At 35.8% G+C, this 24364-nt stretch overlaps 2 protein-coding genes across 2 annotated transcripts; both read left to right on the forward strand.

The window, feature by feature from the left end:
* The first annotated feature begins 3115 nt into the window (after positions 1-3115).
* LOC127857213 (uncharacterized) lies at positions 3116-19970 on the forward strand. Its single transcript, XM_052393628.1, has 3 exons — positions 3116-3199; positions 19229-19298; positions 19674-19970. Exons 2-3 carry the CDS (start codon positions 19266-19268, stop codon positions 19968-19970), a joined length of 330 nt encoding a protein of 109 aa, XP_052249588.1. The 5' UTR covers positions 3116-3199; positions 19229-19265.
* Positions 19971-21096: 1126 nt separating this feature from the next.
* On the forward strand, positions 21097-22832 carry LOC127857215 (uncharacterized). Its single transcript, XM_052393629.1, has 3 exons — positions 21097-22006; positions 22232-22409; positions 22756-22832. Exons 1-3 carry the CDS (start codon positions 21158-21160, stop codon positions 22830-22832), a joined length of 1104 nt encoding a protein of 367 aa, XP_052249589.1. The 5' UTR covers positions 21097-21157.
* Positions 22833-24364: the final 1532 nt, after the last annotated feature.

The following is a 24364-nucleotide window of genomic DNA, read 5'->3' on the forward strand; positions in this document are numbered from 1 at the left end:
GGCGAAAATCAAACTTCTACAACGAGGTAAGGCTTTTTCAACGCGATCAATTACTTTTCTTTCTCTTCTCATTTTGGGCAATGTAATGAACTGGTCGACTTGTACGACCTTTTTCTTAAGTTTAGAGACCTTGGTCGTTATAATATTGATTTTATTTTCAATGCTTTCCATGGCCTTTAGATCAGATATTGCAATGGAAAATTATATGAAGGCACACAGCTTTTTCAAATCTCTCCGATCAGTATGTTCAGTCATCACTTTGACCGGAAAATAAATGTATAGTATTTTATGTAATTTATTGAACACATCATCTTATAAACGAACGATTACCTATCTTATGTCTCAAGACACGGACTCTAGATGAAACGGATATGAAACGAGACCGTATCGGCAAATAGCTTGTCGATACTTTGTCACGTGACCGGTAACTATCGATTAGCGTACATCGAAGCGCCGAGGTTATACATTTTGATGTACCCACTGTCTTTTTTAAAATTATACTTTCATTTCTCGGCCGATTTGACAAATTATATATCATTTACATTAGAAAGCCTATGTTACGTATTTTTCAGATATGTAAATATATATTATGTTTATCTTCTGATTAGGGCAGCCCGGCGAATTTTAACTTCAACTTTTGCAAATATCACACCGTTTTAAAGTTTTACGGTTGACATGTTCGTACTTTATACCGATTTGAAGCATATATATTTGGAGTTCAGTTTTAAAAATTACATCTTGCTTAGGAGAAAAGAATTCTGTATACGACAGAAAAAAATGGTTTTAAAAATAAAATCAAGTAAGGAATGAAGTCGTACGAAAGTATCGAGCGGTCCTAACGCAGAGAACTGATGCTACGGTCTTGGCGATTATGCTTTTGTTTAGATACCGGCCATTTAGTTTCCTTTGTCATGCTTATTATATTTTTCATGGATTATATTGAAATATTTTGTTCACGAAAACTATCAATAAAGCTAATTAGTAATGAAGCTTAATATTTTATTTGAAGTATGCAAAGCCGAAAAATACTCTGGCTCGTAATAAAATTAACATCCTGTCTGTGTAATAAACAAGAGCTGTAATCGTTAATTTATTAAGCTTTAATAATAATAAGCTTAATTGATATGTTTTTAGAAGAAAATATTTCAATTTATTCCATAAAAAATATAATAATTATGTCAAATGAAATTAAATGGCCGGTATCTAAACAAATGCATAAGCGCCAAGACCGTAGCATCAGTTCTGTGCGTAAGACCGCGCAATACTTTCTTCCGTCTTCATTCCTAACTTAATTTCATTTTTAAACCATTTTTTTCTATCGTATATAGAATTCCATTCTCCTAAGCAAGATGTAGTTTTAAAAACTGAACTCCAAATATAAACGCTACAAATCTGTATAAAGTACGACCATGTTTACCGTAAATATAGATTCTAAAGCGGTATGATATTTGCAAAAGTTAAAGTTATAACTCGCCGGGCTGCCCAAATTAGAAGAAAAAACTTGATATATATTTATATATAAAAGACTACGAAACGTAGGCTTTCTAATGATATATAATTTGTCAAAATCGGCCGAGAAATAAAAGTAAAATTAGAAAAAAGACGTTAGTGGGTACATCAAAATGTATAACCTCGGCGCCTCGATGTACGCTAATCGATAGCTACTGGTAACGTGACAAAGTATCGACAAGGTTAAACGCGCGGGGGTAAAACATAAAATGTTTATTCCTCGTGTTTAACTCGCTATAAATCCATTAATAACAACGGAAATATACTAAAAATTATATTTTTTGAAAGAGGAATAAATAAGCAACACGATAACGTATACACCAATAAAATCGGGTGATTAGTTTTTGCATGAAATTGAATTACTACAGTGAGTGTCAAATACTCGATTCAACTTCTGTCAATATACGCTCCGTGCTCAAGATTATTTTTCCATAATTTGTGGTCTTTGCAAAACATGTATTGCAAGGGTCACGTGTCGTGAAGCAAAACACAATATCCTTGTTATATTTTCTATACATATTATAAATATGATTTTTTTTATAAAACATTTCTCAAATTAAAAATATTTGGATTGATACATCTGTATGATTGGGTGAATCTCCCGGGGGGGGGGGTAACTTCCCAAATTTTAGGGTATGGGTGTCCCGCTGAGACTTCCGAAATGTGACCCATTTTATACCGGAACTCTGATAAAGTAGACCCATTTTGATACAAGATCTTTGAAAAAGCATACACATTTGTATACGACACCATTGATAAAGTGGACCCATTTCAATACAAGAAGTTTGATAAACTGGACCCATTTAAACACTAGAATTTGATAAAGTGGACTCATTTCATACTAGAATTTTAATCTCTTTTATATCAAAACAGTAAAAAAAAGTCAGTATACTTATTGAATTTGCTATATATCTTTCCCGCTACTGAAATTTACTTTTTGATACCCATTTATATACAAGAATGACATTTATCATACCCATTTTGATACTGATACTTTCAAATCTATATGCATTGATATACAACCAAATTTCTGATTTCAATACCCATATCTATATTTAGATGCACAAAACCATACCCATATCTATAATTTTAGTCGAAAAACACCCCCCATAGAATCGGCACACCCCTATATACCCGTATATAGGACGTTACCCCCCCCCCCCCCCGGGTGAATCTAATGTTAATGAAAGAATGATATGTTTTGCAGTCAAATGAGATACAGCCTTATTAAGAAACTTCTTTTTCTTGTTGATCACTAGTGTACGCGGCCTAATGTCGTCATTAATCATTACTATATTTATTTTTTATTTTTAAAGATGATTTTAAATTTTGAAATAAGTAAATGTATTTACCTTTCAAATTTCAAGCGCCCAACACTCTCAATGTCCAATTGAAAAAGGAAATGACGTATACATAAAACATGCCGACTTAAGGAGCCTGACGATAATAGAGCCGCGTACGCTGGAACTAATAACACTTACAAACAGTAAAAGGACATTGAATCGATCATCATCATATGGCATGTTATGGTGCAGGGATTTGATAAGAGCTTTGCTCGGAACCAGTCAAAACTAGGCTGGTGGTAATTCTTTATACAATTAGTGGTGTGTGACCATACCAAAATATAAACAGGATGAAATTACCGCACTATTTTGAACGTAAAATCAAAATGACTGTTTATTAAATTCGGGTAAGTATCGTTTGCAAAACTTAAACGCTTTAATCAAAGTTAAATATGATTCTTTCTTATGGTGGTTTACAAATAAATGAAAATAAATTAAATTTGATCACTGAAGACACATGAAATTTATTTGCGCAGCCTTAAGATTCGGTATATATTTTCGCGACCTCGGCCAATGGAAATATAAGCTCGACATAAAGAGTCTATGACTTTTAACAATGACGTTTGAACGGTTTTAAAGAGATATCATTCTCATTATGCCATACAGCTCTTGAACGTCAAATATGATGTATCTTTGAATATTGCCTATCCTCTAACTAATTACAAAAAAAATACATCAACATGGTGTGATTAAAAGAGAAACTGGGAAAATCCCACATCCATTAAAATCAATAGAATATAGATAGACCAGTGGTAGTCCATATGAGCGGACTCCCAGAGCCTTTGATAATTTTTGCTATGGCGGCTCTGGCAGTCCATATGCACCCCTTCATAAACATGGGAGCAGTTCTGCGCATGGAATCTGCGCGCTTCACTATACAGACCTCGTTCGAGACAAATTGAGGAAAATAATGAATAAACTTCTTGAACATGTTAAATTTACCTGAATGGCACCCTACGGATGTTATCCTTTGCATGCGCCCTATAAAAACACGACGATGTTTCAACACACTTTTCTCGCTGAAATGTTTATGTTTAAATTTGAAACAGTGTATTCCATATCAAATACCACATCGTTATCGACTTGATACGCTGGAGCACATAACCCGACATGCAAAATATTGGTGTACTGCGACCTAACCAATATTGGGTCAATTTTCCAATATGGCAGAAACAGCGTACAAAACAAAACCAAAGTCAATAAAAATCAATTATTTCTTGCTTTAATGGTACCATTTGGATGAGTTTGTGGTTTAAATAGGTAAACTTTAATAAGTAGTGGCAGTTTCAGTGTTTCTTAACCATTGCATTGTTGATAACATTTTGCACCCATGGACAAGAGAGCGCATTGCAACTCTAAGAAGCCCATTGGGCTATAAAGCTTAGAGTTGAATTATTGCAACTAGGAGTACATTAGAATCCCTTCATAAACACAGCCGCAGTTCTCCATAGCTGATCAGTGTGCTTCACTAAACACTGTCGTTCGTGACCAAATGAAGGAAAGCAATAAATAAACTTCAAAAGGACATTAAATTCATGTAAATTGCAACATTCTGACATTATCCTGCAACCATTTGGGTTATAAATCCGAGCGTTGAATTATTGCTAGACCAGGGGTCTCATACCGGCCTTTTTAACCAGGTTTTCCGAAGGAAAAAACTGGTTATTAGATTGGCGAATGCGGGCGGGCTGGCTGGCTGGCTGGCGGAATAAGCTTGTCCGGGCCATAACTATGTCGTTCATTGTCAGATTTTAAAATCATTTGGCACATTTGTTCACCATCATTGGACGGTGTGTCGCGCGAAATAATTACGTCGATATCTCCAAGGTCAAGGTCACACTTTGAGTTCAAAGGTCAAAAATGGCCATAAATGAGCTTGTCCGAGCCATAACTATGTCGTTCATTGTCAGATTTTAAAATCATTTGGCACATTTGTTCACCATCATTGGACGGTGTGTCGCGCGAAATAATTAGTCGATATCTCCAAGGTCAAGGTCACACTTTGAGTTCAAAGGTCAAAAATGGCCATAAATGAGCTTGTCCGAGCCATAACTATGTCGTTCATCGTCAGATTTTAAAATCATTTGGCACATTTGTTCACCATCATTGGACGGTGTGTCGCGCGAAATAATTACGTTGATATCTCCAAGGTCAAGGTCACACTTTGAGTTCAAAGGTCAAAAATGGCCATAAATGAGCTTGTCCTGGCCATAACTATGTCATTCATTGTGAGATTTTAAAATCATTTGGCACATTTGTTCACCATCATGGGACGGTGTGTCCCACGAAAGAATCACGTCAATATCTCCAATGTCAAGGTCGCCACGACTAAAAATAGATTAAAAAAAAAAAAAAAAACTTACAAAGGGGGTTAATTTTTTTGGGTCATTTCAAAAGTTCAGTTTGAGTTTTCTCCCTTTATCAGATTTTTTTTTCACAATGAAAACCTGGTTTTGTGACAATTTGTCCCTTGTTCTGTCTATTTTGGGGAAAATGACCTAGGAAAATTGGGATTTTTCGAGTCACGAAATCTACCAAATTGGGAAGAATTTTCATCGACAAAAGCATTATTTTGGAAATGATTTTTTCTGATTTGTTCTTTTTAAATCTAATGTTTTCATAAATATGTATTGCCCAATAATGCTAACTTAAAGAAAGTATTAAACTGTTTTTTTAACTTTTTTAGCTCTGCTGTTTTCGGAGAAAACCCAAGGTATTGTCATAGCCCTGCTCGTCGTTTGCCATTAGCCGTAGTTTTTGTGCTAAAACCTTAATATTGGCTCGTAAATCAAAGTGCTTCCACCTACAACTTTCATATGTAGATGCACCTGATGAGTTTTACACGCCTCACCCAATTTTGGGTCACAAGGTGAAAGGTCAAGGTCACTGTGACCTCTAAAAAAATAAATACCCTTTTTTTCTGACAAGCTTTCACAGTCGAGCGTTGGCACCCGTTATGCGGTGCTCATGTTTATCATGCAACAGTCATTGTCCACTGCTAATGTAAGTATGTGTGTGATAAAAAAAAAACCACATACTTGTTATGCTTGAAGTTCACATACAATACAAAGCTCGATATGTCATTAAGTTTTTTTTATGAATATTGAATAGTCAAAGGACCTGCATTCAACATATTTTTATTCAAAATTCAAGTTGCAAAATGTCTGAAGGCAACCAGTTTTTGAAACACACAAGTAAAGCTGACTATTACAAATTTACAGTATTGAAATGTTAAGAAGCTACAAAGAAGAGTGACTCTGAATCTGGCATTGGCAAATATTCATCACTTGCTTGCTCAGAAACCGCTTCTGGGTAACACAAACTGGCATTCTGACTTTGACTTCAGGAAATGTTAATGGGTGTGTCAGATTCTGGGTTAGTTGCTATAATCCAAATCCCAGCTATTGACCCTCCGTGAAGAGCTGTACGTATGTTCTGTAATTACTCTATGTTTTCGGACACTTAAAAATAATTATTTTCTTTCATGTCCAAAAAATTAGATACATAAATTATTGACAAAATACACTGAGTCACAGGTGTCCAAAACTTAGAGTCATAAATTGGAAGTGTCCAAAAATAGCGTCAATTGTGTCAATGACTATCGGTAATATCACGCGCTTGTAAAATACCATGCCATTTTAGTATTAATTACAATTACAGGGTATATATGTTTTCACTGTATTTTAAATAATTTTAAATGCTTAATTTATTTGACAGAAAGTTACTATAAAGTTGTACTTTGACTAACGAGTTTGATGATGAGCATGTGAGGTACCGATACGCGCTAGTACAGACATTCGCAAAAGTGTCGGACCTGACCGACGTTTTAAAGACAGGTCCGATTGAAAATGCCATGTTGCCGGTCCGAATGTTCGGGAAATAATTCAAGAAGAAAAGTTGATTTATTTTATCGAATACGTTCCAGTGTGCGATCATTTGAGAACGAATATTCCTTGGCATTCCGGAAATTTGCGCTTGGTACCAATTTCATCCGGTCTTTTATTATCGATTTCTAATTGGTTAGTGGCTGGCAAAGAATGAACGGTAAACTGACGAAACCTCTTCGCTACTTTCCAAAAAATCTTACAATTCTGCGAAATGCTGCTAATGTCCGCCATCTTGAAATTTTAAGTGATCAAATTATAGCAATGTTAAGCACTGCAGTAGCATATTGTAAAGCAATATGTTAACCGAATTATATATTGATTACATATTTGCTAGGTTACTGGTTATTCGTTTACATTTTCTACATTCAAAACGATATGTATAAAGCACATTTTATTATATGTGCAAAACATATACATGTTTTCGGACTGTCGTATTCGGATACAGTATGATTCGTCAATTTTAATTTATTTTCGACGTCCTTTATAAATTTTTTATAAATGACGATACACATGCGATGATACGGATGGTATGGTTTATAATATTTAACATTGTAGTCAACAGAAATTGCATCTAGAAAAACTACAAAAAAAGTACAATAAGCTAGGTCACGGGGGTGCCCCCCATAGGGACTCGGCCCTTAATCCCCGTTGGGGTCCTGCGGTCCCAGACCCTAGCTTAATTTTCCGAATTTCAAATTGGGTCAATTGACACCCCTGGAATTAAGAAAACAAATATGTAACCATACAACTTAGCGACTTACGAAAACAACCAACACTTAGTATTGATGTAGCATCTGAGTTGTTGCCGAACGACATAACACTTAACTTCGAAAATATATGAATACGATATATATGTTTGTACATTGATGTTTCGGTCCTATTAATCCCATTCCGGTCCTGCAAGTTATCTAAGACTACCGGACCGGATGTCCTGTGGACTTAAAATACTTTTGGGAATGTCTGTAGTATGAACATGTAATTAACGCAATAAAAAAGCAAACTACGAATACTTTATTTGTTCATTTCCGATAGCTGTTGTCTAACACCTTTCATTGTTCGTAAAACTTGCAATAAGGTGCATCACACTTTGAAGCGTATAGTATTTGTCACAGTTATTTTACTGAGAAGGGGTAGTACCATTGCGGTAGATAATTGAACTGTTAATTGGCACTACCCCTGGTAATTGTCATAACGCTTATGCTATCAGGCGAAACCATTGTTTAATACCTGTTTACAGGTTATTTACCCAATAACGCAAATGTAATGGTCCGTTGCCCTCAGGCATGCACCTCCCATGTTTTATGATGTTAATCTGGTTGTAAAACCCCATGATCGAAGTGTCATTAGATATGGAAAGCAGGACTGATATTTGGAAAAATAGCACTGTAAAATATACTGTCCGAAAACTTAGAGACATTAATTATGAACAAAAACTCGTGTGTCCGAAAATTAAGAGTCACAAAAAATAATTATTTTTGCTAAAAAAAGGGGTGTACAAAAACTTAGAGTGTCCGAAAACATAGTAATTAAGGTACACATAAAAGCTCAGAGCATTCAAGAACTAGATTCTGGATTCCATAGACTGCCTGGAGGTAGTATTTCCCCACAAAACATTCAGTTTTTGTGTGTCTTGGAGTCAATTTATCGTATTTTACTTTGAAAGTACTTCCAATTATGCAATATTTTTTATACTGGATCCAATTTCCTTAATTTTTTACCCAAATTTATTCTTTCGAACCACAGTACCTTGAAGTGAAACTAGTAGTGCACATTTATTTACCTCAGACCATCGATATCAATTCTCAACCAATTTACAATTATTAATGCGTACACATGGTTATCACTCGTATACATACCTGATACTTCTGAATAATCAAGCACTTCAATATTTAAAAGCTAATTCTGACAGAAAATGACTGTAAATGTGTCTTAAGAAATGCATAGACACAAGCGGGTCGTCATTTTGTCTGAAGTATCAAGATCGCAAAATTGCATTATGGAACACTCGTTACAATGACGTTATACGCGGAATTCCCATTGGCACGCTAAAAACACAGCGCCCGATTATCCACCGGAAAACATATTTTTCGGCTTCAATTATTTCGGTCTGAAATCGGGGAAAAAAAATAATTGGGAAAAAACATCCATATTTGGCATTTGGTAAGATAGGCAGAAAAAGGCGTGCACTAGGATATTAAAGCTCGATTGGTCATTGTCGGCTCGGGTTCTACTTACATGTACCCCGGGTACTCTTAAGTATACTTACATGCAGGGATCATATTTCTCCGCAACATCAATCGGTCCGGATTTAAATGGGGAAAAAGTGTCCGAAATCATGACAAATTACGCTAAAATATATTCCATTGATTTTGCTATTCATGAAGATGGTATAATAAATGTACAAGTTAAATTCCCTTAGGCATTATTTTTAAACGGAACATACGAGTTTTCTCATTTTGTTTTATCATTTGCTATTTCATTGACATTGGTTGTTTCGTGTGCTGTTTTATCTGACTGTTTTCATCGTTGTCAATATTATTAGCCTGTGTAAATCTACAAGATATTTTAAATCGTTGTCACTCGATAATAGCTTACAAACATGCATTGAACCAAACAAATGTCTGTGCGTAGGTTTGTTACCAGGTTGGCATATTGACCGGTCAATTGAGTATTGACCGGGGCCGGCGGTCAATACCCGGTTAAAAACCGGTCAATACTGGTCATAACTGGTCTTTACTGGGTCAATACTGGTCGATTGAAAATTGTAGCATTTAAACATTACAAAGGAGCCATTTTATATTAAATCAATAATTATTCTGTAATTGATAAACTTTTTCTGAGTTATTTATTGTAAACAAAATCTTTAAAGCTGTAAAAAGTTACTTCTTTATTATTTATGGAAACAGCCTCAAATACATAAGGACTAAGGCAATATCTGTATCTCAGTGTATCACATCTGTACCTTAAGTATTATTACTATTGTAGGTACATGTACCATAGCATTTCACTTAGGCCAAAAAAAAAATAGTCTTGGTTCAGGGAACATGGCCAGAAAAATGTAGGAGGGTAGGTAGGTTTTTTTTTTTTTTTTTTTTTTTTTTTTTTACCAGTCGACTGATTTCAGGGTGAAAAAGGGTCAGTTAATGCACCCATGATTGTTTTAAACACTGACCAAATGATTAATATTGCACATGTGGTATTTAGTCGTTGTATATTATTCAATATTCCTAGCTCTTTATGCACTTCTTCAGGCTAGCGCTGGCCCAAAATTTCTTTTAGCCAACCATTTTTTCTTTGTCTGTCTGTGATAGTGTGACCTTCATATTCAAAAGTGAACAAGCCATCTTTATGAGTCTCTCGTGTTTGGGGTGTGACCTTCAGAATTTTTTTCATCATGAGACCTGACCTAGTCTCCGACAGGTGCTCAAGAGTCTGAATAGTGGCTGTCAAAAGGAGGGTAACCTCAGAATAGCACAAGTCTTTCTTCTGGTACATTTTTTGATAAAATGGCAATGGGTTTGAGCGCATCGCACAGGAAGTGAGCAGTGTACATAAATTTGAATGTTGCTAATTGGTTTGTACAGGCTAAGGGCGTCACAGTACATTGATTTTGATTCATTATCAAAGCGAAGCCAATTGTTGTCAAGTTTCCATGACTCTTTGAATGTTCTAGTGGTTTTGTGTTTTAATAATTTTTTTTGTTATGACTCTTTTTCGGTCCAACAACGCTTTAAGGTTAAAGACGCCATGTTGGCGACTTTAGAGACAAAGTGGTTACTTCCATTTTATATTAGTGTAGATGAATGACTCTTCCTATGTGTTAAAAAATTTGAAATGTTAATTAAAATTAAACCGCGCGTGTTTTTCACATTTTTATTTGATTAAAATACGCTGCTGTCAGTTAGCATAGTGTGCGAGTAAAACAAACAAATTAATTAATTATCATCTTTTCATTTCGATCGGAAATTGGCAGAAAGTTGTAACATCATCGACATAGAACTAATTATTTAATTATCACTTTTAAATTCAGATCAATAGACAGCTTGGAATAATTAAAATATTGTCACGCTTCTTTTCATTTTTAATCTTTAATAATACAACATTTGCGACCGGCCGCTATTTTGTTTGCAGACGACAATATTAACTGTGTATTCAAAGTGCACAGTGTCTGCGCATGAATGACCGAATATTACTCCATAGCTCCACCCATTTTACATTTCATTTAACAACGTCATTTCATGTGTAAGCGAGCTCAATGTTGATTGGCCAGCTAGCATGCGCACTTCAATAACAATAAGGTCAAGCGATGTCTCTCGTATACACGTGCAGACCGGTTATTGTTCACTGTTCAAATGCGAACACTTCATGAAACAAAGAGAAAAATATAGAAAACCAATCCAGGTTTAATTGGTGGCTGTTTTCAATGAAATTTTACGAGATTTTAGCATTTTCGCCATCAGATTTTTTTCCATGGACCAAAAAAATCGTTAGGGTCGGGGGCAAAAAATAGGGTCGGTCGGGTTCCCTGAACCAAGACTATTTTTTTTTTTTGGCCTTATCTATTGATATATCTATTTGATAAGCAGATCGACAAACAGAACTCTTGTGTATTCTAGGGTAATAAATTTGGCCTATTAGTTGGTAATAAAATGCATGCAGTGTTATGTCTCTGATATTTACAATTAACCCGTTACCACTTAGATACGTATTTTAAAGCATTTGTAGTCTTAAGAAAGTTGTATTTAATTTAAGACCTTTCTCACTACAGGGCCCTCACACTACTTTGGGGAAGGGGTCCGCAGCCCTTAGGAGGGGGAATTTTCGCGGCGTTTCCCTTTTAGGGGGAGATTTTTACTTACTCTCTCATTATTACATTTGTACATGTTTGCACTATATTCAGGGTTGTCATTATTAACCGAATGCCGATCGAATTCATCGGTTAAAATCGCCAGAAAATCAGTTGTTTTTCCTGAATCTTTTAAATTGCTATCGGAAGTTTTTATCACGCAAACCGACAATAATTGACGAGAAATAACCGTAGTATAGTAGAGAGCGACGCCCATTCAGTCAGTCCATTAACTCCGCCTAAGAGCTACTGTGTTCAATGAATTTCTCAGCGAGTGGCCAATATTGATTTTTCCAGCTGTCAATCAAATTCTTCTTGGTAAGCATGTCAACCAATCAGCACTCGGGCAGCCGAATTACACACAAAATTGTATCAAATAGCTGTACATTTCACAGATTATTACTGACCGTATCTCAATGAATGTAGCACTGTCGAGCGTAATTAACTAATTTTTTTAGTTAGAGAAAAGGTTTCCACATATTAAAAAAATGCTCTTCGATTTTCTACCAAACAAAAGATATTAGCGACCTCTGCGTTACGAAGTTGTTATTCAGCATCTAAATATTTAAGTCCACGCTTTTCCCAAGGAAGAATGACGTGATGTTATACATGAAGTCTAATTTTGGCATGATTTTCATCTGTGCATGAAAAACACGAGAAATGTGTCTCTGTTGCTAGAATTTACTTAATTTTCCGTGAATAATGAAATCTGGAAATGATTTCGGATAACACATTAAATTATACGCATTTGGAAAAAACTTCAATTAAATAGTGCATTTTGTTATACAAATGGGCATAGCACATTATGTAATAAGTAGGTAAATAACGTGTTTTGAGATTGCCAAACTATGCATACATATAGGAAAAGTACTTTAAAATAAAAAGTAAAATTTAAAGAAAGATGCGTTTTTATTCTCAGAATTTCACTTTCACTTTCGCAAACTTTTCTGAAAGGAGGTACATGTAACAGTTAAGATTGAGTCGTTGATTTGTCGTAATTACTAAATATAAACGGTTTACAATGCTTTCAAATCGCGTCACGTGATTCACGCATGTTAAATGGGAAGTCCCCTATCCCACAATTCAATTTGTATATGCACTTGCGTTAAATGGCAGACGACATTCATCGTCAATATTTGCCGTAATTTGGTTTAAAAAAAAAAATCGTAATTATACTGGAGTAATCGGTATAGAGAATTGGAACATGCAAAAATCTATCAATATAATATGTTTTTACATAGTACAGTTTACTAAACATGTGAAAATCTTAAAATTTTCTATTCTTTTTAGACCTCATTTTAATTTTTATGCTCTGAGAATAGCAGTATTTTGTCCCTAAAATGTCTAAAATTCGTTTTCGGTCAGGGGGCTTTGCCCCCCTGACACCCCTACCAGGGCATTGCCATGCACCTACAAGGGGACCAAGGCGGCCCCCTTGAGCCCCGGCCGAATCGGTTACTTTTCCAAAATAATCCTTTGTTTCCAATCATAATGACAACCCTGTATATTCATTGCATTTTTCATAATTTAGTATGTTTGCAAAGATTAAATTGAAATAGAATTGAGATAGAATAATCATGAGACACATATTTCTATTAAAAAAAAAAAAAAAAAATTTTAAGGGGGAATTTTTTCCCCAAAAAGGGGAAAAAAGTATACTTTTCAGGTGGGGGACTGCCGCCAAATTTCGGCTGCAGATTTAATAGATTGAGGGCCCTGCACTAGATTCAAGCTTTACAGGCTTCATATCCAACCATAAGATACTGATGAGCAGCAAACAGCGTAGAACCTGAAAGACTGCAAGTTACTTGCAGGCTGTTCTGGTTTTGTGCTGTTTGCACATAGCCATTATCACTTTGCATCTAAGTGGGAAAAGGTTAAGCAAATCTGCCCTTAGGCTATTTCATATCACTCACACAAAAGAAGATTACATTGTACTTGCTATTAATTTAATAGTTACTTCTAACGTGTTTCCTTTCTGTATGAAGATGGTTTTTATCCCTTTCATATTAAAAAGTTCAATTGGTATTCACATGAATAAACAATCAAAGTTCTTGATTTTGCCAACAAATAATGTGTTCCAATTGTGGGTCTACTCTTCTTTCAATTATTTTTTTTCTTTTATAATTTTTTCTTATTATGTTTTTATATTCTTATATCAATAAAAAATAAAGTTTTTTTCACTATTTTGTTTAAAAGTATTTAAAGAAATCAATGCAAGAATACATGACAATTAAGGATTGTGTCAAAAAAGGTGCCATTTAAGGCCCTATTATCAGTTTTGGGTGCCCCAACCTGTATAGGTGAGAAGACTGTTAGAAGACTGTGGGGACAGTGGGGTATGAGGAACAACTCATACACAGTAATTGACAGGTTCTTGTTGAATCAAGCACAGAATTATCTGAGCATCAGAATTCATTAGAATTGAAAAAAAGTTCAATCAACCAGAAAAATCCAATTGGCCAACTTTGACTTATTTGCAAAATTTTGAGAGATTGGCCTACAAATTGCATGAACAGGTATAAAATAGTGGGTATTAATTGCTTAAGACATTATTGGCAACATGTCTGTTTAATTTATTATCAATATTGTTTAATTAGGCATGGAATATAAATTAAAATTGGGGGTGAAGTTCAATCGACCAGTAATGACCACTTTGGGAGTATTGACCGGGGCGGTTTTAACCGGTAAAAACCACCGGGGGCGGTTGATTGGTGCCAACCCTGTTTGTTACTGACAATAACAAAACCAAATAGTTAAGAAATAATTCATGTACGTTATAGTTTGTAGTCGAATAACCCACGGCCGATAGTTAAGATGCGTAGGGATTATATGATTTGAAACCATGCATCTAAACTTTCGGTCGTGGGTTATTCAACAACAAACAATAAAGAACACAAATTATTTCGATTATAACACAATTTTTACTGAAGATTTATACAATGTATATTATTTTTCTTGTGTACTATTTTATGTGAAGTTCCGCCCATAAAAATAACTTTTGGCTGTTCTGTCAATCAGATCCGCGACTTTTATTTATTTATTGCCAAATTATTACGCTGGTGGAAAATGTATCTGCATATTTTGTTTAATTACAGCGCGTGCTTTCAGTGTATAAGGTCAGCCCACTATTATTGCAGAATATCCGATTTTCTTCTTTGTTTATATGACAGTTTACTGTATCATGCATGAAATGCACAATTTCCACGAGGATAACATCCAGGTTTGTACCTCCGAAGTAACTGTCAACGATTTTATCCTGGACGAGTACACCTTACGGACCGATTGTGCTATAAGCCAGGGAAATTATTGATTGATATTGACAGGGGGTTATTCACGCGTGACTAATACACAGCCGCGCGAATCTTCGCTGCTTGGGGCCATACTCTGATACTAGTCGGCTGACGCGCAATAGTCTGGTCCTGACCGGTTTAGAGACTGCAGCTAATGGTTTATCACACCTAATCGTGATAAGAATGTTTTTAGGGTGTGCACTGTGTAATCGATTTCATGACATGGGAATTTTAGCAAACAGAATCAGACCGACTGTTTGTGATTTTCAATCGGTCTTTCATGACCTCAATCAGTCTAGGACCGACAAAACCGACAAAAATATGATCCCTGCTTACATGTACCCCGGGTACGGTAAATATACTTAAACGTACCCGGGAATTTGAACGCTAAATTGGTCGTTGTCAGCTATTTTTGTTAAATTAATTTTGTTAACATTAGTGTCTATTATTAGCCGGATTTTTTTCGAAAAAATCTCGGCTTATAGATTGATGTTGTCGGGCGGGCGGGGGGCGGGGGCGGGGTGGCGGCGTGCTCGAAAATGTTAAAGTTCTTATTTCATGGTATAACTTTGGTATGCTTGGACCTAGAGTCTTCAAACTTGACATGAAGGTTGGCCAGGATTAACAGATGACCACTGGTCATTTCAAGGTCATTCATTTGAAGGTCAAGGTCACTGTGACCTTCAATATAAAAATGTTAAAGTTCTTATAACTTTGGTATGCTTGGACCTAGAGTCTTGAAACTTGACATGAAGGTTGGCCATAACTAGTTAGTAACCACTGGTCATTTCAAGGTCATTCATTTGAAGGTCAAGGTCACTGTGACCTTGAATGTAAAAATGTTAAAGTTCTTATTTCATGGTATAACTTTGGTATGCTTGGACCTAGAGTCTTGAAACTTGACATGAAGGTTGGCCAGGATTAACAGATGACCACTGGTCATTTCAAGGTCATTCATTTGAAGGTGAAGGTCACTGTGACCTTCAATATAAAAATGTTAAAGTTGTTATAACTTTGGTATGCTTGGACCTAGAGTCTTGAAACTTGACATGAAGGTTGGCCAGAACTAGTAAGTAACCACTGGACATTTCAAGGTCATTCATTTGAAGGTCAAGGTCACTGTGACCTTGAATGTAAAAATGTTAAAGTTGGTATAACTTTGGTATGCTTGGACCTAGAGTCTTGAAACTTGACATGAAGGTTGGCCAGAACTAGTAAGTAACCACTGGACATTTCAAGGTCATTCATTTGAAGGTCAAGGTCACTGTGACCTTGAATGTAAAAATGTTAAAGTTCTTATTTCATGTTATAACTTTGGTATGCTTGTACCTAGAGTCTTCAAACTTGAAATAAAGATTGGCCAGTACTAGAAGATGACCACTGGTCATTTCAATGTCATTCATTTGAAGGTCAAGGTCACTGTGACCTTAAATGTTAAAATGTTAAATTGTTATAACTTTGGTATGCTTGGAGTGATCATAAGGCTGTCTGGATTTCTGTGTAGGTATGTGAAAGCAAAACAATAAATAGTATTATTTCATCTAAGTTTATTTTCTTACATTTGATAATGAAATTGATGGAAACTTCAAACAATATCTTACTAATTTGCTAATAAAAAAATTGAGATCAAACTTTCCTAATTGTCAATTCAAGTTCATATTTGTGACCTTAAATGTTATTGTTGTTCATGTATATGCATGCATTCAAAACATAACACAAGGTTTGCTCATGCCTTGAAAAGTACTTACATTTCATTTTGACCTTTGAACAATATTTCAGTAATTTAAGTATTGCATTGACAAAAACACGAAAGGTACTTTCCTGTCATTTAAATAAAAAATCCGGCTTCAATGCGGTCATCTCCGACCGCGGAACTCTTGTCTGTTAAATGGCCTCTATATCATAGAAACTCATGCTCAAAAAGCATGGTGATGTAGTGTTTTTTTTTTAAGAGAAGTTTCTTTAAGCAACCAATATCGTTTACCAGTATCGGTTGCATTTATTAAGACATCAGATTTTGGGCAGGAAAACAACTCGGGTACAGTCTAATATAGCCTGGGTATGTTTAAGTATATTTACCCTACCCGGGGTACATGTAAGTATACTTCAGAGTACCGGGGGTACATGTAAGTAGTACCAAAGCCGACAATGACCATAGAGCGATATTAAAACATAAGTAATTAAGTTGCGAGGCTTGAGTCCTTACTTGGACAAAAGCTACATATCTTAAAAATATGTCTTTGTTTTACTACTCTTGTGCATACATGCCAGACATTTCGATCTTATCAGTGATCTTCATGTATCTGCAAATAATTGATTTTATCTGGCATTCACACCATGATAGGGGTCGCTAACTGCTATCGATACATGTAGATGCATCATAGTGAATTAAAAGCAGACTGCTTTTGTATTTCATGCCCAAAATAATTCCAAAGATACTATTACTTGTTATTCTGTGCATTATACCACCTGAGGCTTAGAAACCTGTAAAAACTCCAGTTTTGTATATCAAACAAAGAGCGCTTACCAACACAATTTGATGTTTCACATAAATTTACTTTCTTTTCTGACTGATTTTCAGAAAATAACTTATACATTTTGCATCAATCTAAATTAAGAGTTAATTGATGATTGGTTGAATAAAAACAGAGCTCAATGTGAGCACATCGCCTTGAACGATTACACATGCCTCTGACCCACCAAACTTCATGAAAATGTGTAAGGCAATAACATCTGGGTCAAGTTTGATAATCGACCAAATTGACCCAGACACTCCTGAGTTACGGCCCTTGAATCATCGTAAAATTGGGGGTTTTCTCGTTTCCGCTCAATAACTGGAGCAATTGTCATCAGATCTTCACCAAACTTCATCAAAATGTGTAAGGCAATAACATATAGGTCAAATTTGATAATCGGCCAAATTGACCAACACACTTTTGAGTAATGGCCCTTGATTCATCGTAAAAATTTTTTTTTCTCGTTTCCGCTCAATAGCTCGAGGAATTGTCATCAGATCTTTACCAAACTTCATAACAATGTGTAAGGCAATAACATCTAGGTCAAGTTTGATAATTGGCCAAATTGACCCAGACACTCCTCAGTTACGACCCTTGAATCATCGAAAAATTGTGTTTTTTCTCGTTTCCGATCAATTACTCAAGCAAATGTCATAGTATCTTTACCATACTTCATGATAATGTGTAAGGTCATAAGATCTAGGTCAAGTTCGATAATCGGCCAAATTGACCCAAACACTCCTTAGTTACGGCCCTTGAATCATAAAAAAAGGGTTTTTTTCTCGTTTCCGCTCAATAACTCTACCAATTGTCATCGGATCTTCACCAAACTTTATAAAGATTTGTAAGGCAATAAAATCTAGGTTAAGTTCAATAATCAGCCAAATTTACCCAGGCACTTCTGAGTTACGGCCCTTGAATCATAAAAAATTGCGTTTCCGCTCGAAACATGCTCATAACTTCTATGTCGCTTCAGATGTATCCTTCATATTTGGTATGCATGTGTATATGGACAAGGCCTTTCCATAGGCACATAAATTTGACCCCTTTGACCTTGACCTTGAACTTAGGTTCCGCATTTAGGTTTCGAAATCTGTGTTTAGGTTTTAAAAAGCGTTTTTGGGGGCATATGTCTTCTGATGGAGACAGCTCTTGTTTTATTTGTATTTTTTTGAAAAAAAAAACTATTGGGAATTTTTAGATCCCATTTGGAAATATATACTTTTTATGCCCCCGAAGGAGGGCATGTATAGTGATCGAACTGTCTGTCTATCTGTCACACTTTGCGTTTAGGTTGGGAAAAATGCTCATAACTTCTATGTCGCTTCAGATAGCAACTTGATATTTGGCATACATGTGTATCTCATGGAGCTGCACATTTTGAGTGGTGAAAGGTCAAGGTCATCCTTCAAGGTCAAAGGTCAAAAAAACAAATCCAAGGGATTATCTGTACCTGACAAATGATAAAAAAATATAAATAAATCAAAGCGGCGCAGTAGGGGACATTGTGTTATTGACAACACATCTCTTGTTTCAATTGGGAATGAAGCCGAATACCAGACCCGATTAAAAAAAAAAACATTGACTTTTATATGTTGTTACAATGTTTAGTATGTGATTATCTTTGCACCTTAATAAATGGTTCTATGTGATTTATTTTAATATAGTTTACAACTTAGACAGAGTACATGTACATGTATCTGTTAACTGAAAACCACTTTACACACCTACCAGTGTAGTATTTTGATATTGTCATCATCTGTACCTACGTGTTTGATATACCAAACTCCAAATTATACTTTAAAAAAATGAGTTTTATGATCATTATTTCCAGATTGATTGAGTGGCCTGAGTGGGTATCATAAGTTGACATGAATTCTAAATCACAAGAAGGCTTTGTAAGGGTAAGTGCTTGACATTTGTGTGGTAGTATTTGCTAATTGTTAAAGGGAGCTTTTGTTTTAATTATATGATTTCATTAAAAAAGGGAAAAGAAGAACTGTCAAATTATATTCTCATCTTGCTCATCAGCATAAAATAACTTTAACATTTTGTAACTATGATTGTAGAAAATATTTACACAATCAGTTTAGTTCTGTTTCTTATGCTTGTTAAAAGTAATCATATGATGTTGCCATAATTATAACAGAATTTGTTAATATTATAAAACTGTTAAGCAGAACCCAGTACTGGGCAGCCAGTACACCTACCGGGGGTAATAATTTATGAAATAATTATGTTAACAGATTTGAGATTTTCTTTGTTTATCTGATCAACAGAGCCTAGAACCGAGACCTCTTAAGGACCTGAACTACAGGGAGTCTGGTAAGCAGACCGACATGTCATCGAAATTATGCCCAGACGGATCCTCACAGAAGCAGAAAATCTCTTTGCAAGAGTACAGAAAGCGTGTGCAGACGAGTCCCCAGGCAAAGACTGGGACGTCTGAACTGGGGCGAGAGAGAGACGAAGTGCTGGAGCGCTGTGCTGAGGAGACTGGGGATGGCAGGCAAAACTCCGTGGCAAAACTTGCACACAATGTGACGGTAAAATTAGATTGGTCTCACAGACCATAAAGGCAATAAGCCCAATTTTCACAATAAAATCAAAGACATTTATTATTGTAAACAAATTCCTCAAATCTAAAGTTTTTAAATGAATTAGTTTGTTTTGTTTTATACTTGAACCAAGTGGGGATAAAGGGTTAAGAACTATACTTAAGACATAGACTTTGATTAGAAATAATCAGAGTGCCTTTAAAACCTTTTTTGTGTGGCCTTATAATTTGTAGCAATATAACACGCCCAGATGTTATTTCAAATAAGGTGCTGTTCATTGGGCTTTGAGAATTATTAAATAATATGAATATTTGCATGTCATCATGACCTGTGTACGAACAATTCCACTCGCAATGAGGAGTGAATATTTGGGTTGGTCGTGGTCTTCTTTCAGGACAAGTGATTTTTTGTTAGATATTTAACAATTGTTGTGAAAATATGAGAAAATAATTATAAAAAAGGGTTATTAATGATTATTGTAATGTTAAATTAAATAAAATGAAACATAACCAATTAATATTGATGTAATTGGAGGTGTACAAATCACAATCAAACAAGAGTAAAGTCATTGGAACTTGCTGTATATGGTAAGTGCCATAACAAACAGAATGTTCATGCAGGGGTTTTTATCTGATTTTGGGGAAAGGGCCTGGCCTTTTTTGAGGGAAAAAAATTGTGCGAAATGCCGGATTATGGGGAAAAAAATCACGCGAAACGCCAAACGTCTTTGGGGGAAAATAAGGAAAGTCTTAAATAATCAATTTAACATATTTTGCTGTTTTTAAAACAAATTCAAGGCAACAGATAATTTAATTATGCAATATATTATATTTTCTACACTGGATTAGGGTAACTTATGTATTTAAAGTTTAAAAAAAAAAAAAAAAAAAAAATTTTTTTTTAGGGGAAAAAAAAGTAGTCTGGGGGAAAATTTACCTGCTGATAGTAAAAAAAAATGCAAGGGGAAAGGGCCGTTTTTCGGCGGGTCCCAAAGAAGGAAAAAAAGTCCTGTCATGCCTTTATGACATCATTGATCCCATTCACTATCCAGTTTTTTCCAGCCTATTAAATATAGATGTATGATAAAGTTCAATAAAAATTGTTGAATACAAGATTTGAGAAAGTCATATCTGAATGTATGTTTAGGGCAAGACGTGAGAACAGTGAGCCATGACGTTGTAGATATCAGCACTGATCTTGGTAACATGAGTATTGATCAGCTGAAGGAGAGTTATCTAGATGACAGAACTGGGAACATACTGGCCCCTAACAGAGACAATACCCAGCAACAACTTGAGACCAATAAACAAGATAAACTGTCTGTAACGAGCAATGGTAATGGTCGTGAGCCTAAAGTTAATAAGCTGAAATTAAGCAAGTCATCAAGTGCTTCTAAATGCGATGCTGCCTCTGTTGGTAAAAGTAACCCAGTGTTGAGTAGGTCAGAAAAGTCAGAGAGCGCTCTGCAGAAAAATAAAAATGATGTCAACGACAACAGTACCAGAAAAGATCCTAATGTTGAATCACAGCCATTAGCAGAGTATATACAGCAAAAGACAGGTAAAAGCTTGTCTCTTGAAGTAGTAAAGTTACCAAAAGAAAGGAAAGAGAAAGTTGTTCATTCTCAGAAGCCACTGGTTATTGATTTGACAGAAGATGAAAACATACCTGCACCTGTTATAAAAAGCACCAGTCAGGAGAAGTCCTTTAAGAATCCCATAGAAGCTACCAAAGAGACTTCAGATCAGGCTATAAAGCCTAATGAAAATGTATCAGAATCATCTAAGCCAATCAAATCTGCAATGCCACTGAATAATAATGCAAATCAGCCAATGAAATCGTTTGAAGCATTAAGCAAGCAGGCTGGTCAGTTTGAGACTGGTTCACATCAGGAAAAGCTTGGACAGGGTAAACAGTGGACACAGGCAAGGACCCAGTCTACTGGGCCAGCTCAGCAGGCTGGTTTCAAACCTGCAACATCCCTGATGCACCAGTCTCTCCAGGCTGATATCCAGGCACGCAATGAGCTGGCAAAGAAGCTTGAAAAGCAAAAGGTACAGTCAGACAAAAAATGATTGTTACCCCCTCCCCTAAAAAAAATTAGAAAACAGAATTGTCCACAATTTGAATGACAACACTATAACTTGTCTGATGCTAGAACTTTTGCTAAAGTAATTTTAATTTTACTTAATTTCTCTTAGATGATATTTTTCCTTGCACGTACTTTTGTTATGAAGAGCAAACAAAACTTTGTCAACAAGTTTTCTTGCTGTTTGCAGGCCTTGGTAGCAACAGTAAAGATGTCCCAGCTTCCGGACAAGGGTGAGAGGCTGATGTCAACAGTGGAAACTATGGCAACCACTCTAGCTGACCTTGATCACAAGCTGAAGGTCAAGGTCGCTCAGCTAAACAGTCAGAACGTTGCCTCAGCGAATAGTGAAGGTTCAGTCAGTTCAGGTATGACCACTATCTTTTAATGTAGTTTGTTTTGAGATAAAAGGATATTCTTATTCCAAACATTCTTAAACCAGTTGATGGCTTGAATTAAGTTAAGGAGGTTTGTTCATCTATCATTATTCAATATTTTTCCCTTAAGATTACACATTTTTTATAAAAATACTTTGCAGTTGTTTGTTTCTACAAAACAAAAAAAAAATAAGTAAGTCATATCACGTTGGATTTATAAATTTTGTGTTTTCCTTTCAGACATAGCATTTGTTGCTTTACACCAGAACTGAATTGTGAAAAAGAAAAAGACAACACATTTTCAGACTTAATATTTATTTTGCTATTCTGCTTCCAGCACCCAACCCACACCAGTCGTCACAGACTGTTCCCAAACAGCCCCAGGTGATCCGGGTCTACCCGGTGGGACCGTAGCGCCAGCTCAGCCCGGATCTCACGTCCCACACAACCCGGAACACCTACGTCAGACCACCCTGCTACCCCACGTCACACAGATACCACAACATGTGCTCCAGCAGATGTATGCAGGTATGAGACACCCGGCTCCTACTTGTGTCAATACATAACCAGCTTTAAAACACAATGAAACCTCTGGGCCCATGCTCAAAAAACTAAGTTGCCTTTTAAAATCCTCCAAAATCAATGTTATTATTGTATGATATTGATTTTTTTGGGGGGGGATATTTTCGAAAAACCAATGAAATAATTGTCATTTTAACTGGATCAATCTATGTCAAATAGTTAGGTCAACAACAGGGCTAGGTTTTGTATGATATCGTCTGTACTGTTGCAGCCAACCCTCAGGCCATGCAGCTGTATGGAGGTCGTATGACGGACGCCAGGCTGAGAGAAGTGGGCAGTGTCACAAAAGATGCCATTGAGAAACTGCACAAGTAGGACATTTTGTTTTAACCTATTTATTTAAGCTCGATTGCATAGAAAGCCTAAGGCTTTTTTGAAACGCTCTCGAGTCCGTTTCCTGGGACTAGAACCAGCACTTGGTGTCTATGGGGTGGAATCTAATGAAGGCTCCCAACAGTGAGGACATTTGTTTGAGAGAAGATTGTTGTTTCTTTTCACACTAACAAGATAGAGTATGAGCAGTGTTTTTTCCCTATAATTTAGGGCCGGTATACCACCCCATTCCCAATAGAAAACAGTATATATTATTCCAATATGGTACTTTACCATTCCAAAAAATCTTCAATATTTTGGGAAGAAAAATACAATTGGGATTTGATAAATAAAAGCAATGAAAATTTTTAATGAATTAAATTTTAAATACACAATTTTGCTAGTTTTGTAATGATGTTTGTATTTTACAACTTATTTTTAAAATCATGTTCAAATTTTAAAATTTTGATAAAAGATACATTTATTTTCGCAAAATGACCTGGCTAGATTATTTTATGTGTTAAAAATCCCTGTTTGTATTGTAATAAAGTTGTCAGTAATTTTGTAACCTGAGGTAACACTCAATTTCCTCTGTTTCATACAATCGAGTGATCATTTGATAACCATATTCGACAATCACTGCATTTACTCCCTTAATTCATCTCTCTGCTTTTTAATCCCCCACGCTTTTTGAAAAAAAGGTGGGGATATTGTGGTGATCTCCGCCGTCCGTCCGTCCGTCTGTCCGTCCGTCTGTCCGTCCGTCCTGGCCACTATCTCCTCCTACACTAAAAGCACTAGAACCTTGAAATTTACACAACATGGTAGCTATGAGCATATGTGCGACGGTGCACTATTTGGAATTTTGATCTGACCCCTGGGTCAAAAGTTATAGGGGTTGGGTGGGGCTGCGTCAGAAATTATCACTCATTTTTTTAGGTTATTTTACATTTACTTCTTTATTTCTACACCGATTCACTTCAAATTGATACTGGACCTCACCTATGACAATACGGTCAATCTCAACCATGCATGGGCCCCATTCCCAACCC

This window comes from Dreissena polymorpha, chromosome 14, assembly GCF_020536995.1.
Source record: "Dreissena polymorpha isolate Duluth1 chromosome 14, UMN_Dpol_1.0, whole genome shotgun sequence".
Classification (NCBI taxonomy): Eukaryota; Metazoa; Mollusca; class Bivalvia; order Myida; family Dreissenidae; genus Dreissena; species Dreissena polymorpha.